The sequence below is a fragment of the Macrobrachium rosenbergii genome, chromosome 3 (assembly GCF_040412425.1).
Source record: "Macrobrachium rosenbergii isolate ZJJX-2024 chromosome 3, ASM4041242v1, whole genome shotgun sequence".
Taxonomy (NCBI): domain Eukaryota; kingdom Metazoa; phylum Arthropoda; class Malacostraca; order Decapoda; family Palaemonidae; genus Macrobrachium; species Macrobrachium rosenbergii.
Window position 1 is genome coordinate 26,253,784 of NC_089743.1, and position 17,414 is coordinate 26,271,197.

The 17,414-nt window shown below is 41.3% G+C and overlaps 1 protein-coding gene across 7 annotated transcripts in view; it reads right to left on the bottom strand.

The window, feature by feature from the left end:
- LOC136853546 (WD repeat domain phosphoinositide-interacting protein 4-like) overlaps positions 1–17,414 on the bottom strand; it is a 448,994-nt gene that overhangs the window by 50,298 nt on the left and 381,282 nt on the right. For all 7 annotated transcript variants that reach the window (XR_010857497.1, XR_010857498.1, XM_067129266.1 and 4 more), the window contains one exon: positions 3,474–3,666. Coding sequence is in view for 5 of the 7 variants with exons in the window: in XM_067129266.1 (XP_066985367.1) it covers positions 3,474–3,666 (193 nt within the window). In the remaining 2 variants the exon portion in view is untranslated. The remainder of the gene's footprint in view (positions 1–3,473; positions 3,667–17,414) is intronic.

Genomic DNA, 17,414 nt, shown 5'->3' on the forward strand with positions numbered 1-17,414 from the left:
TTGACTGGAAACAAATAATATATTTTGTACTTTGTGTTTTTGATTTTGGAATGGAATGGAATATAAAACTTAAGCCAAACGCCAAGTGCTGGGACCTATGAGGTTGTTCAGTGCTGAAAGGGGAAACAGTAAAAAGGTTTTAAAAGTGTAACAGGAGGAAAACTTTGCCGTTGCACTATGAAATAACTGTTAACAGATGGTGGAAAGTAAGATAGAAGAAAGGGAACATGAGCAGAGGTACAGCAAAAGAATGAAAGGGGTTGCAGATAGGGGCTGAAGGGATACTGCAAAGAGCCTTATGTAATGCCTTCGGTGCACCACGTGAGATGCACTCGTTTTTGGTTTTTTAAGTAATATATGCCTCGGAATTTTTTTTGTGTCAAAAGTTCTAACTACAGTGTTCAACATCGTAACATAATGTAATGTACTTGCTATACATTGTAAAATTTATACTTAAAGAGTAACTCTTTAAAAGTAAAAGTGTCACTCTTTGTTTGTCTGGCAATAACACTCAGAAATTCTGAGATTTTTTGGTTAAATAAAGTGTATTTTAGATTAGGCAGTTACCCTCCTGCAAATCACTGTTAAATGTATGGAGAGTTCCTTTCATGAAGTCTTTTAAAGTTTTGTTCCAATGTGAGAGCATGTTCTAAAATGATCTGTGGTTACAAGAAGTGACAATACCTCTGCCTATCACTTCCGCACCATACCAGTGGAATTCATAGATTCTCACATAGCTTAAAATGTCCCCAGGCACCACAAACCCACTGAGGCCTCACATAATGCTCATGTATATATATATATCTAAACACAAATACACACTGAAAAATATATGTACATGACACAGCACTGTGGTACTAGGTACAATACTATGCTGCATTAAATAAATGTCAGCAAAAATACTGTTCTGTGCCAGTGCTCTGTCACCAAAGTGTTATGCACAACCCGCTCAGGACTAACCCAAAATCTGCAGGAAGGAAGAGGCTGTGCTCTTGTTCTCCTGATGAACTATCAACAACAGAAACAGCTTTACAAAAGTTTGATTCTACACTGATTGACAGTGAAGTACTACAAAATGTGCTTTGTAAGTTCAATGACACCTTGAGTTTGATGAAGAACAAAGGTGCCACTGCAAAACTCTGGGTGCAGTACTTTGAAATGGTAACATTGGTAAAACAGTTTACCGAAGCAGAGCGCTCAGGCTCCTGGGAACTGCACCTAGAAACGATTCAAAAGATGCCTCCCTACTTTCATGCCAGTGGTCATTTCTTACATGCAAAATTAGCTCAGCTGTATTTACAAGACATGTATGACTTAAAGGACTGCATTACCCCCAAGGAATTTGAAGATTATGTTCAGAAGGGTTTTTTCACAATAAGATGGTCAGACAAATAAAGGAGGAAGGCCACCCTTGTGAGACGATTTTCCAAACTGTATTAGAAAACGGGGAGTATCGAGAAACATTTTTTCAACTGTAACTCAAAAACCCTGCAACATATCATAAAAATGAATAGAAGAGTTTTTATAGAGAATTTTATGTAGAATATTTTATATTTCATATTATTTTTCACTTAAATGTGTCCTAAGAGATATTTTCAAAAAACTATTTTTGCCGCCATTTTTTCAAGATGGCAGCCAAATCCGGGGTGGCAGAGGGGTGCGAAATTATTATGTTATTAAGTATGTTATTGTTAAGAAAATAAAACTTATTGCAGCTTTCCCCGATTTTTTTCCTTATTCAACTCCCTACTGACTGGCCTATACATGGAAGCAGGGAAGCGCACTCAGTGGAGGGAGCATGCCTTTTCAATGGCCTTGATACTATCGAAAAGCGTTTACACCCCCTGTCCAAACTGGTGTCCGAATCACTGGATGACAGAGCATGAACATCCGTCTGGATGCCTTTCCAATGGTGATCCGCAGAGTCCTGGGTTCGATCAACAGGTTCGGTTGAGGGGGCAACTACCCGTGGGCAAACCTCACCGACCTCTCTTAACTTTCGGTTTGCTTCTTCCCAGGTTTGGGGGAGTCTAACACTGACCTTTGTCTAGGAGCATCAGTGGGACGAGTAGTCACCTCCTCCACTTGCGCTGCACTTGCACCAACACTAATCACACTTACCTGGTCCATAAGGGCCTTAACTGACAACCCGATTTGGGTTAGTGTTAACAAGCAGACCAAACTTTTGGTCAACTCTAGCTTCTAGGCTGGTGATGGCATCAGGTTTAGAAGAATGTGAACCAGGTAGCGGAATTTGAGGAAAAGTCGGAGGACTGGTGATAGGGGAGAAAGCAGTCACAGGCATAGAAGGCACAGGTTGAAAGGCAATATTCGATTTTGGAGTGGAAACCTGACTAGCTAAACCTTTAACCTTGGCTCTAGCAGCCACCTTTCTCTGTCTGTCTTTTTGGAGTCTATCTAGATGTGCTTCCAAAACTTTCCATTTACCCTGATCCCAGTCTTTGCATTTGTCACATTTAATTTCAAAAGAGCAAATTTGTCCTCTACAATGGCAACACAAAGTGTGCGAGTCATACTTAGCAGAAGTAAGTCTAGTATTACAGCCTCTGCTTCAATACCTAATACCAGACACACTAGAATCAAACACAGTAAGTCAAAATTAGTCACAAGTCTGAATAAGGAACTAGTGAAGCTAATATATAGCAGGCTGCCAACACGAATGAATGCTTCACCAAAGGCAAAAGATATAACCATCCGGCGAAATTCAAATCAGAGCTGCTCAACCAAACGTTGTTCAGTTGACTGGCAGAAATGAACTGAGCTCTTCAGCACTGTTGTACCTATTCTTCCCCGAAAGTGTGCAGGGTCTAGTTATCTACACTAAAACAATAGCACGTTGCTGCAAATTTCAAATTTTGAACTTCTGCAGTTAAGTGAAACTAATAGCTACAGTATATAGACAGTTGGCAAGTTACTTATATAAAACTATTAATTTTTCTTACTATTCTAGCTTGTAAAGAGTTGTCTACAGGTTCAGGCAGATGACTGAAAACTCCAAAAATACTTCATTTAACTAATGAAAAAAAAAAAAAAAAAAAACAACTGCAAATCTGAAGTTTGAGATTCTAGGGGGTTAACAGTAAAAGAATGTAAATGTACGTAGGTTCAAGAGGCATCTCCTGGCCAAGGCATCAATCTCTGGTAGAGGGGTAAGACTTTTCTTACTGCCAACTATAACAGTAACACTGTGTCCTATGACCTTTGGTATGGCTAATTTCGAAATAACACAGCAGGAAAAAAATGACAAGAGGTTTTCAGTACAAGGAGTTTTAGCCAACCCACGGTTCTTATTATAGTGTGGCCTGTCAATCCTTTTACCTCAGTTACAGGAAGACTCACTGTACAAATATTTACACACTGACTGCATAGTCAGAAAGTGTAACATAACAGAATATTGAAATGTGCAGCAATATGTTAAAAACAATTTAGGAGCAAAATGGCACATTACTTACCTGTCTTTTCTTAGTCTTACTGCCAAAACTGGCACTGCAAAAGTAAATTCCAACAGCAACTTTGACTTCAAGTCATCATATATAAGGACTGTATTATCAGCATACTTTGGAACAGCTCCTCCTCCAACCATGGCTAGTAAGTTAGTCCTGTGCAGCATTTCTCCATGTGCAATGCTACCAACCACATTCTCTCCTTGAAACAGAAAAATATTTCGATTACAGAAGGTCCCTGGCAGAAACAAATTCGTAATACAGTAAACCCCCTGTATTCGCGATCTCACGATTCGCACACTCACATACTCACAGATTTCTTTGTGGAACATATCTACCCATTATTCACAGAAAATTCGCCCATTCGCGGTATTCTTCACTGAGAAATATTAACTAATTACTGTATTTTCATCTCAGTTTCATGACTAAATGCACTTTTTGTGATAAAACTGTTAAAATACTCAGGTAATGCTCAAGTTACGATAATTCACCTTACGATAATTTGATTTTGCAAAGGGGTAAGCAATTAATACTGATAAGACAATATTATTTATAAAATATTTTTAAATTTCCAGTGGGTGCAGGCAGCAGCATAATCAAGCAGTGAGAGAAACCAAATTACAATAGACAACTTTTCCTCCATCTCTTTATCCCATCTTCTAGTTAAAAAAAGTAAAAGAGAATGATAAAAGTATTGTTAGTAACGTTATACCCTTGCGTAAATGCGTATAGCCATAAACAACCGACCGAGAGACTGTTGTTTTGCTTATAACTGAATCGCATAACAACAGCCGTTTACCTGGTATTTCAATCATCATATGGTAATAAACAATTACCGTAGCTTATGGCACAAATCATGTTAAGTAGAATAGGACTGATACATTTTTACATTATACCCTTTTTCGCTATGGAGAAAAGATCTTCAAGGAAATATACTGCTAAATTTAAGCTGCAAGTTGTAGCTGAAGCTGAGAAAACAACGTTCAAGCTGCTAATGACTATACTGTAAATTATCGTGCATCGGCAACATGGATGAAACTTGATCGTAATTAAAATTGGAGAGAAAGTATTTTAATCAAAACTACTGGGCATGAAAGAACACATTACTGTTATTTTTACGCCGATAAATGATAAATACATAAAGCTCGTATTATGATGAAATCAAGTGAAAATAGCAAACGGAATCTTGAACTTTTTTTAGACAAAACAAACGTCCCCAAACGGCCATCGTCATCTATTAACGAAAAAATAGATAAATTAATTTCACAGCGAGACGTATTTTAGTTATATTTCGACTTAAAAACACTTCGTATAACGAAAAATAACCTTGCCTCCATATAAATAAAGTATCTAGAGATTCATTTACACTAACTAGAAGCAAGAAAAGTGCTCTGAACTAAATTAAATCCAGCGAAATAAACACCGCACACACGATTTCCAACCTAAAACATTGATCGCTATGACCGCAATTCATAATAAAAAAGCAATATAATATATATACAATATTACTGGATACAGTGAATTAAGGCATAACATTTTAAAAGATGCATATTCATTATGTTGACATTTGTATAATACGGTATGTGAATACAGAGTACAGTATAATGTAGGCTACGTTACCGTTTATGTATACAATATACCAGTGTAGGCTAAGCTAATTCTTGTTATTCAATTTCTCTTTGCACTGAATTATCATAAGTCATTTTGCATGAACCTCCAAATTAGCTGATGTTAATAATTACTATACCGTGTATGCATAGGATATACTTTATAGTGTAGGCTAGGCTACCATATATGTATACATGGTACCGAATACCCAAGTGTAGGCTAGGCTATGTTCGAGATGCATTTTGCTATTTCTTACGTTTTTTCCAACAAAAAAAATTTTTCTTTTGGAACCTAACCCCATCATAAGTAGGATAATACCTGTATAAGCAATTTTAGTTTGTTTTGTGTCTGTTTGAAGTATCAAAATCGGCAATTCTAAGTGTTTTTAGAAGGGTTCTAAGTATTTGCGGGTTTAAGCTATTCGTGTGTGTGTGTGTGTGTGTGTGTGTGTGTGTGTGTGTGTGTGTGTGTGTGTGTGGGTGGGTGGGTGGGTGGGTGGGTGGGTGGATGGGTGGATGGGTGGATGGGTGGGTGGGTGGGTGGGTGGGTGGGTGGGTGGTATGCATCCCCACAAATACGGGGTTTACTGTAGTATCATGTGTTTATACAATTTTAGGGGAAAAATGACAGCAAAGTATATACTTTATTTACTTCACGTCTGATCATCCAGTCACCGATTCTTCAATTATCTGACAGATTTCTGATATCCCATCTCACACATATACTGCCTACAGCATACATTAAAAAAATCCAGGCTAACTGGGAGCTCCTTCCTGGGTCTTAGATATGACAAAACAGAATTTTACCAATACGATTACTGACAAAAACAAAGTGAAAATAAAATAAATACAGCAGAAATTCTTTAAATAGAGAGAGAGAGAGAGAGAGAGAGAGAGAGAGAGAGAGAGTGTGTGTGTGTGTGTGTGTGTGTGTGTGTGTGTGTGTGTGTGTTACGAAAACTGGCATTGCAACATTTACATTATTGACATCACAATGAAATTAAATAAGAAACTAAAAAAATGGATAGTAGAAAAGGAGTTTCATAAAAAATATCTAAAATACATATATACACATACACACATATATATTTATATATATTAAGGATTTGGCTGACTATTGCTGGCCTCTGGAAAACATGTGTCCGGTGCAGGTGGCCTTTACGGTGATGTTGGTACTTTCGCGGTTAGATACAGTGGGTATCTGATGGCTCATTTAGTACCTTCCGATCATGGCCAAGATGCTTGGGGACAATGTGACAGATTGATGGAAGCTTTGTGATATCTGTGGATTCAGAAGGCGGAGTCCTTCAAACATTGAACTTGATGGTGATGTTACGCTTCAATGGAGGGGTTAAGTGAATGTGTGCATGTGTGCGCTCTCTAATGTGTATATTACTGAGAAACCATTGAATGGGTATTCTCTTTGATCTGGAGCTGGTGCGATCACTCGTTTGAGCTGTGTTAGTGAATAAGAACAGCCACTTGGAGGGGAGGCTTCCCAGTGGGCCATAGAAAGTAAGATAACTCATTAACACATATCTTTTTCAGACGTTATGTGGAATACCCATTTTACGTTGCAGTGAAACCCCTCTGTTCTTTATTAGGCATTTTTCCGTTTCAAGTGTTTATTTCTTTACGTACCATTTCAGGTTTTAATATAAGCTATGCTTCCTTTAACAGGAATTCTGGTTGAATCCTGTGAGGATGCACAGTATAATATATTGGAAGTGGTGTTCTTTTTTTTAACGTACTATATGATATTTATTTTGGTCTAGAGTAATCATGACCTTTTTACTTTGTTTGGTGACCAAGGTGTTAGTCACTAGTATTGGTTGGTCTAAAATCATCAATCCCATTGATTGTGAGTGAGTTTCCTCTAGTTGACTTCCATTTTTATGGGGGTGTGAGAAATTCCATTTCATGACTGTAAATTTTGCTGCAATGCTTTCATTAAATTTGCAAATTAAATCTAGTTTTGTATCTGCATTTTATTCCCGTAGGCCTTTGTTTGAGGATAGATACAGAGAGAGGAGTCAACAAGAGAGAAAGATTGTGCTGACCCAATGCTGGCCATTGCGCACTGGAGAATCGTAAGAGACATAAGATGATATGACATTGTTCATAAAACAGATGTAGAAAGAGATTATGACCCTATCTGACCTTGTTTTTAAGGCATAATAGTTGGCGGCAGCATAATAGAAATAGATAGTCGATAAGTAGATAGGTTATAGGTTACGCTTCCGAAGAGACATATCTTTTTAGTAGTTGTTATACTGGCATCTCAGAATAGGGATTTTGATGGTTCAGTAATTTGGTTTAGGGAGGTGTTGTAAAAGGCATTCTGTTCAGCCTTTCTTGAGCGCGGGTGTCTATGTGTGTTTAATGATTCATCATCGGGCACTAAGTTCTGGTGTATTTATAGATATTTCTGGACTTTGGTTCATATAGGGGAATGTTTGGGGAAGAGAATAGTGTGCGCAGTGTGTTTAATTGTAGTATCTTGGCTGTTTGTGTGTGGTAAAACATGCAAAAACACATGACTGTATTTCTGTGTTTTTCCTTTCTTTTCTTTTTTTTTGGTGGAAGGATTTCGCGCTGTGGCTGTCAAGCAGGGGCATACGTGTTATTATTTTTTTTATTGTTAATTTTAATGTCAGATTTGAAGTGAACAAACCAGTTAAGGGGGAGGCGGGTGGATTATTGCTTTTTTTTTTTTTTTGCACTGCAACTGATATCGGGCGTTGGCAGTAGTGACGTCATCCCGAGTGACGTGTTCTCACAATTCGCACAATTTTCTGTGGAACATATCTATAAATTATTCATGAAAAATTCGGAAATTTGCGGACTTTTTCATCAAGAAATATTCACTAATTAGTATATTTTGATGTCATTTTCATGACTAAATAAATTTTTATGAAAAAAAAAAAAAAAATAAATTACAGATTTTCAGATATTATTAAGATTAATATAATAATAATAATAATAATAATAATAATAATAATAATAATAATAATAATACTGTAAGATTAAATAATACGTAACTCAAAGGGAGAGAGAGAAACTGGCTTTCTCCCCTCCATTCAGGATGGACCTGGACCTCAACAAAGTGAAGATAGATGCTCAGAATTTATACTATTGAATCATTAAAATTATATTAAAGTACTATTGAAATTATATTTATGTGTGGTTCAGAATGATATTATAAGCATTTTTAGAGGGTACATTTTATGATAAAAATGATATTTTAATGATAAAATAAAGTTTGTTCATACTTACCTGGCAGATATATATATATAGCTGTATTCTCCGAATCCGACAGAATTTCAAAAACTCGCGGCACACACAGTGTGGCCAGGTGGTTAGTACCCATTCCCGCCGCTGGGAGGCGGGTATCGGGAACCATTCCCATTTTCTATTCAGATTTTCTAGTGCCACTGTCTCCTGAGGGGAGGTGGGTGGGCACTATGATTATATCTATCTGCCAGGTAAGTATGAACAAACTTTATTTTATCATTAAAATATCATTTTGTTCATGAGACTTACCTGTCAGATATATATATAGCTGAATCCCACCATTGGAGGTGGGAAGAGACAGAATAGGATTTAGGAAACAAATAAATGTAGGCGATTGACGCCTTGGTTCCTTACCTGTTAGCATAGCTGACTTCGTGGTTACTGTCACCCAAGCCTGCTTCTGCTTTACTAGAGTCTCCAACAAGGTAGTGACCTATATAGCTGGTGAGTTCTAGATGATCCGTCCACGGGGGCGTGACCACAATGGGACTAGATCATAAGACCATACTGAGAGGGCAAAAGGAGCAACGACCAACCACCTGACCAAGCCTGTCTAAGTCATTAAACCTAACATATGCTAACGACTGGGACATCCACCTCCGGTGGCCAACCCAACAACCAAAAAGACAAAAAACAAGATTAAAAAATACTTCCTAACCTCTAAAGGATAGGATGAGTATTGCTCTCTGCCCCCAACATTGCGTCTGTGGAAACGTATGGTCCTAGCGAAGAGCAGTCTTCGTAAGTCATCTTCACGTCCCGCAAGTAATGTGAAGCGAACACTGAATTGCTTCGCCAGAAGGTGGTACCCAGAAGATCGTTAAGGGACATGTTCTTCTGGAAAGCCACCGAAGTCGCAATGGCTCTCACTTCATGAGCCTTGACTTTCAGAAGTCTCATGTCGCTGTCTTGGCAGGTAGAATGAGCCTCTTTGATTGTACTTCTTAAAAAGAATGCCAGAGCATTCTTGGACATCGGCAAGTCAGGTCTTCTAACAGAACACCACAGATTGTCCGACGGGCCTCGACTTCCTTTCGTCCTGTCTAGGTAGAATTTGAGAGCCCTGACAGGGCACAGGACTCTCTCTGACTCTTGCCCAAGAATTTCTGTCATACCCTTGATCTCAAAACTCTTGGGCCAAGGGTTTGAAGGATTTTCGTTCTTTGCGAGGAACATAGGGCTTAGGGAGCATACGGCATTGAGCCCTCTAAAGCCTATGTGCTTGCTGATGGCTTGAACTTCACTAACTCTCTTCGCCGTCGCCAGAGCAGTTAGGAAAATAGCCTTCCTTGTCACATTCTTGAGAGATGCCGAAGAAAGAGGCTCGAATGTATCTGACATTAAAAATTTTAGAACGACATCCAGGTTCCAGGAAGGTGTCCTGGGCTGAGGTACCTTAACAGTCTCAAAGGATCTCAAGAGATCATGAAGATCCTTGTTGTCGGCTAAGTCTAGACCTCTATGTCTGAAGACTGCCGACAGCATACTTCTATAGCCTTTAATTGTCGAGACTGCCAGCTTTTCCTTCTCCCGAAGATGAAGCAGGAAGTCTGCTATCTGTGGTACAGAGGTCGTGGTTGAGGAAATCCCCTTGCTTCTGCACCATTTCCTGAAATTGGCCCACTTAGATTGGTATACCACATTGGAGGAGGGTCTCCTGGCGCTGGCGATAGCCCTTGCCACTGCTCTCGAAAAACCCCTCGCTCTTGCCAACTTCGCGATAGTCTGAATGCAGTTAGACTCAGAGCGGGGAGGTTTTTGTGGTACCTTTTGAAATGGGGCTGCCTGAGCAGATCTACTCTCACGGGAAGCGTCCTTGGGAAGTCCACCAGGAAGGCCATGACCTCTGTGAACCATTCTGCCGCTGGCCAAAAGGGGGCAATCAACGTCATTCTCGTCCCTTCCGACGCTGCGAACTTCCTGATTACCTCCCCCAGAATCTTGAAGGGAGGAAAGGCGTAGAGATCCATTCCCTTCCAGTCCCAGAGGAGGGCATCTACTGCTACTGCTCCTGGATCTAGTACGGGAGAGCAGTAGAGAGGAAGCCTCTTTGTCCTGGACGTCGCGAAGAGATCCACCCAGGGACGTCCCCATAGCCTCCACAGCTCCTGACACACCTCCTCGTGAAGGGTCCACTCGGTCGGCAGAAGTTGACGCTGCCGACTGAGAAGGTCCGCGTGGATATTCTCCACTCCTGCCACGAACCTCGTAAGGATCGTGATCCCCCGAGCATGGGCCCAAAGCAGGATTTCCTTCGCTAGTACGAACAGGGACCGGGAGCGAGTTCCTCCCTGTTTCTTGAGGTATGCCAGGGCTGTGGTGTTGTCCGAGTTTACTTGTACCACTCGGCCTGACACTTGGCTCTCAAAGAATTTCAGGGCCAGCAGGATCGCCCCTAACTCCTTGAGATTGATGTGCCAGGACACCTGTTCCCCTCTCCAGGTGCCTGACACTTCCTCCCCTCCTAGTGTTGCTCCCCATCCCTCCCTGGACGCGTCGGAAAACAACACTAGGTCGGGGCTCTGAAGGCGTAGAGAAACCCCTTCTGCCAACCTCGAGGGGTCGAGCCACCACCTCAGGTGATTCTTGACAACGGGAGAGATCTTCAGGGTCTCCTCTAGATCGTCCTTGTCTATCCAGTTTTCCGCCAGGAAAAACTGGAGCGGTCTGAGATGAAGTCTTCCCAGGGAAACAAACTTCTCCAGAGAGGAAATGGTCCCCAGCAAACTCATCCATTCCCTCACCGAGCATGTTTCCTTCCCTAGGAAGTATGAGACTTTTCCTAAGCATTGCTGCTGACGTTCCTGGGATGGAAAAGCTTGAAAAGCCACTGAATCCATCTGAATCCCCAGATACACGATGGACTGCGTCGGGATCAGATGGGACTTTTCTTCGTTCACTAGAAGTCCTAGGGACTTCGTCAACTCCAAAGTCGATTTCAGGTTCTCCAGACACTTTGACTGTGAAGAGGCTCGGATGAGCCAATCGTCCAGGTAAAGCGAGATACGAATACCCGCCATCTCCCCACATTCCTCATGATGATCGTGAAGACCATGGGGGCTGTGCTTAGCCCGAAGCAAAGAGCTCTGAATTGGAACACTCGTCCCCCTAGTACAAACCTCAGGTACTTCCTCGACTGGGGATGTATGGGGACGTGAAAGTAGGCATCCTGTAGGTCCACAGAGACCATCCAACCTCCTGGTCTTAAAAGCTCCTAGAACAGACTGGGGCGTCTCCATCGTGAACTTTTCCTTCACCACGAAGCGGTTCAGTCTGCTGACATCTAGGACTGGTCTCCATCCTCCCGACTGCTTCCTGAACTAGGAACAGTCGGTTGTAGAATCCTGGGGAGGCCAGCTCCAGGACTTGCTCCACAGCTCTTTTTTCGAGCATTTGCTCCAAAAGCTCGAAAAGGATCTGTTGCTTCTCTTGATGGTAGGAGGGCGACAGATCCTTGGGCGACGTGCACAGAGGTGGCGTGTCGAGAAAGGGGATCTTGTATCCTCTCTCGATAACTTCGAGGGACCAGGTGTCCGCCTCTCTTTCTCTCCAGGCTCTCACAAACGAAAGAAGCCTGGCTCCTACAGGTGTCTGGAGGCATTGCAAATCACTTCTTGCCCCTAGGTTTAGGTGGGGCTCTGCCTCTGGAAAAACCTCTTCCTCGGGGAGACGATCTCGAGGAAGAAGCTCCTCCACGAAAGGGCTTCTTCTCCTTGGAGGTCTAACCCGACGACGACGTCGAAGGGACTGCTGGGCGTCTTGACGAGTGGGCCAAGAGGTCTTGAGTGGCCTTCTTCTTCAAGCTAGCGGCGAGATCCTTGATTAAAGACTGGGGGAAGAGATGACTCAACAATGGGGCGAACAGCAATTCTGCCCTCTGTGACGGAGAAACTGACTTTGCAGTAAAGTTAAAGTACAAGGCCCTCTTCTTCAAGAGGCCCGTACAAAAGTGGGAAGCCAGTTCCTCTGAGCCATCCCTGACGGCCTTGTCAATGCAGTTCAACAAGCTGGACAGCTCCCCCAGGCTGATCGAGTCGGGACTTCTAAGCTTGACATCCAAAGCTCCCAAACACCAGTCCAGGAAATTGAAGACCTCCATGGTTCGGAATAGTCCCTTCAAATGGTGATCCGTCTCCGACATAGTCCACGACACCTTGGCTGCAGACAGGAGGGACCTTCTAGGTGCGTCGACTAAGCTGGCGAAATCTCCCTGGGACGACGAAGGAACTCTTGAGCCGACGTCCTCTCCGGTCTCGTACCACATACCTGCCTTGCCACTAAGCTTGGACGGAGGCAGGGCAAAAGAAGTCTTGCCTTGGGACTTCCTTTCCTCCATCCAGGTGTTAACCTTCTTGAAGGCCTTCTTCGTAGCCAGAGATGAAGTCATCTTAACAAACGCCGGCGCTCTCCTCGTCTTGGACGAAGCTAACTGCGAAGGAGGAGAGAGAGGGGCCGAGGGTTTGAACTTGTCACCAAACAAGTCCTTGAGAAGACCGGCTAACACCTGGTAGTCGGTAGACGAGGAAGCAGGAGGTTGCTCAAGGTCTGCAGGTTCCGACTCGCCAGAGACTTCTCCCTCTTCAATGGGAGAAACCAGAGAGTCTCCCAAGACCTTGGGAAAACGAAGGCCTTGCGGTCCAAAACGCAGAAGGGATCTTCTCTTCCCCGCAGTCTCTGACTGCTCAGAAGCGTCACGTCGAGCAACCAAAGAGGCGTCCTGACGAGCGTCCATTCGGACATCCAGCCTAGCGTCCAGCCGAGCGTCCTGCACGGTAGCGAGAGGAGCATCCTGACGAGCAGCTACAGAGGCGTCCAGGATAGCTGCTTGCGGAGCGTCACGCTGCAGACGAACGTCACGATGGCGATCCAGCGAGCGGTGAGTACGACAGGGAGACGAAGGAGGTGACGGAGACGACGAAAAAGGCGCAGGAGAGGGTGACTTTCTGGACCTCTTAACAGGCAGCCTCGAGTCCTTGCGTCGACGACGCGGCTCTGCTTCCCTCTCAGCAAGGAGAGAAGCCAACTGACGCTGCATGTCCAGCAGAATTCTCTTGGAGGGAGAGGTCTCCTTCTCGGGGGAAGAGCTGATCCTGTGAGAAGACGAGGGGCGAGGGGACGCCTTCTTCCTCCTCACGGGAGCTAAAACAGCTCTCTCCCTGGAGCGACTGGGGCGCTCAAAAACGTCCTCCTCTGAAGACGTCCTGGTCCTCTTCTGTGGCGGGAAAGCGTCGAAACACCCAGATGACGGTGAAACAACGCCTTGAGAAAGAGGACGTGAAGCGTCCTCCTCTCTGAAGCTTCTCTTCAGCGGACGAGAGTCCTTCCGAGAGTTCCACCCCTTGCGCGGGGAGGACGCCTCGGAGGACGAGAAGCAGTCCTTCAGGATACGTGCACGCGCACGATCCTTGGCAGCCTGGGAAGCGACAACAGGTCCTGCCGAAGGGACGCCAGATCAGTGGGAAGCCCCCGTAACCCTCTTGCGGCTTTCGACTTGCCCTCTCCCTGAGTCCTGGGAGTCCGACAGAGGTCCAGGCCTAGAAGCGTTATGGGGCCGATCTGACGCCCCCTCCAAAACACTAGGGGGATCACTACACTTCACTGCACTTTGAAGCGATGTCACTTTCTATTCCAGAGCACGGATGGTGTTCATAATCTCCGTCAGGGCCATACCCTCCGCAGACACAACCTCAGGGCCCGAAGGCAAAACCACAGGGATAGGTGATACTATGTCTACAATTGGGTTATCAGGAGAGGAATTAATACCCTGACTCTTACAAGCACTCCTGGAGGAAGACCTCCTGATCCTATCACGCTCCAACTTGCGTACATAGGAATCATAAACCTTCCAGCTTGCATCCGGCAAAGTCTCACACTCCTTGCAGCGATCATTAATCAAGCTAACATGCCCCCTACACCTCATGCAAACAGAGTGAGGATCTACCGAAGCCTTCGGTAGCCTCACCTTACACTCATTCACACAACATACTCTAAAGCTAGCAGAACTAGAGCCAGACATCATCCAAAGAGTAATCAAAAGCAAATCCAAAAACAGTCCACAAAAGCGTATGCCAATCCACAGTCCAAAGTCAAAAACCAAAAATCAAAGAGAATACTTAAGTGGAAAATAACGAGTTTACGAAATCCAAAGACGGAGGTACTGAAAACAGATGTTGACAGTACCAGCGACAGAGAAAATCTGAATAGAAAATGGGAATGGTTCCCGATACCCGGCTCCCAGCGGCGGGAATGGGTACTAACCACCTGGCCACACTGCGTGTGCCGCGAGTTTTTGAAATTCTGTCGGATTCGGAGAATACAGCTATATATATATCTGACAGGTAAGTCTCATAAACAAATAATGATTTACAGTACTAATTTTCAAATATTAATAAGTTTAATGAGATTAAATAACAACATTGAATAACAAAAACAATAATTCTCTCTCTCTCTCTCTCTAATTTAGATGAGATTTTTTCTGACATGTAATATGTATGTACGTTTCCTTTGTACAATAAATAAATGATTTACCTAATAAGTACTAATTTCCAAATATTAATACAGTAAAACCCCCGTATTCATGTTCTCATGGTTCACGGACTCACAGATTCGCGGGTTTCTCTGTGGAACATATCTAGCCATTTTTCGCGGAAAATTCGCCCATTTGCGGTATTTTTCAATGAGAAATATTCACTAATTACTGTATTTTCATATTTTCATGAATAAATGCACTTTTTGTGATAAAACTATTAAAATACTCGGGTATAAGCATTTTTAGAGGGGTTTTAAGCATTCGCGGATTTGACCTATTCGCGGGGGGGGGGGGTGTGTGGGACGCATCCCCGCGAATACAGGAGGTTCACTGTATGCCTAATAAGTACAAATTTTCAAATATTAACATAAGATTAATAAGATTAAATAATAACAATAGTAATACTGTAATATAATATACTATTTTCCATGCATTTGTGCAGTAAATTATTTTAACCAAACAAATCAAGATTCTCAACCTTTTTATCTGCAACTTGAGAAAGGAGGGGGGGAGGGTAAATGTCAATTTACTTGACAGTTTGACAGTTGCCCTCAGAAGCTCATGGATTTCAATCTTTTGATATCGTAAGGAGTTATTCTCTCTCTCTCTCTCTCTTGCCAAAGGGTAGAATGTGAGAAATGGATAGATAGATAAATAGATACTTAGTTCAGCCCTCTCTCTCTCTCTCTCTCTCAGGAAAAGATACTGTTTGTGTGTGTGTGTGTTCATAGTGTTTTAAAAATGTGTAGTAAATGTAATACATCTTTGGAAGACAAAAAACAAACAAATAAATTTTGTTAAGGCCAGAGAGATTAAAGAGATCAACTCTCCTCTCTCTTTCTTTTGCCACAGGCAGCCTTGTTGAATGTAAGTCGTAGTGGTAACTCTCTTTCTCTAGGTTTGGCTGGAAGGGTTAGAAGTATGCATGTATACATTTTTAATGGTATTAATGTTTAAGACTACAGAAATATTAATAATATAATTCCAAGGATTCGTGCAGTAAAATAGGATAATAATTTACGGTATATGTGATGTAGGATGACACTTTCATTTACATTTGGTAGTTGAGCTTTCAAGACAGGCAGTTATAAGCATTTTTAGAGGGGGTAGCAACTATCTGCTGGGGTCTGGAATGAATCCCTCGCGAATACAGGTGTTTACTTTGTAATATAAGGTGTTTACTGTATGTATATATAAATATATATATACTTATATATATATATATATATATATATATATATATATATATATATATATATAGTATGTACATATGTATATATATATGTATATATATATATATATATATATATATATATATATATATATATATATATATATATATATATATATATATATATATATATATATATATATATATATATATATATATATATATATATATATATATATATATATATATGTATATATATTACATATATAATATATATATATATTATATATATATATATATATATATATATATATATATATATATATATATATATATATCATCGGGGATTAAGTTTTCGGACTGGCTGTAGGCTCTCAATCCCGAGCATTCAAGCATAAGAAACCATTCGAAAATTTGTAAAACATATATTGATCGAAACGATTTCTGTATCATAGGCCAAACAACTAATGCATACGAACTGCCTATCCTGGAATCATTATTTATTAAATAACTAGTTCCCCAGTTAAATACCCAGACCTCCTCCACTCAGCTGTACCTGAGTTAAACTTTTTTTTATGCATTCTGTCTTCTGCCTTCTTGGTATAAGGTTGGTTAGCGGTCTTTGATTTTGCTTTTATGTTTTTTTTTTTTTTTTTTTTTTTTTTTTTATCTTGTATTTTAACTGTGAAGTATTTTATGGATTTCATTGATTTTAAGAGCAATTTTTAAAGTAATTTTATTCATTATTTAGCAGATTCCCTGATGATGTAATAAAGCTTTTTATTATGAAACGTTGGAAATAAAGAATTATGTAGAGATGAATACGTTTCCATGGTCCACCTTTAAGCTAATATATATATATATATATATATATATATATATATATATATATATATATATATATATATATATATATATATATATATATATATATATATATATATATTATTAAAGTTGCAAGAAGTCGCTGCACAACCGACCCTTAATTTGCCCTTGGTTATCAAGAGTAGAATTGTCGCTGCATAGCCGATCCCAGTTGACCTAGATATCAAAACAATTAAAGTTATCAACAGTTTGATCTGTCGCTTTTCTTCACCTGAAACACATTTAGAGGGCATGGTCAAAAAGTATGAGGATAAGAGGCTGCTTAAAACAACCTTTCTAAAGGCAGATTAAGCTGGCTGAACTGTCTTTCTGCAGGATACCTGGGAAGATACAAGCAGATGGCCAGAACACCTGGAAAATGACACATCTTTTGCACATGGTCACCCAACTCGCCAGATCTCTGCACACGGTCCATACTCGGCAGAGGTCTTAAAAAGGGACAGGACATGAGAAATCTTTGCAGT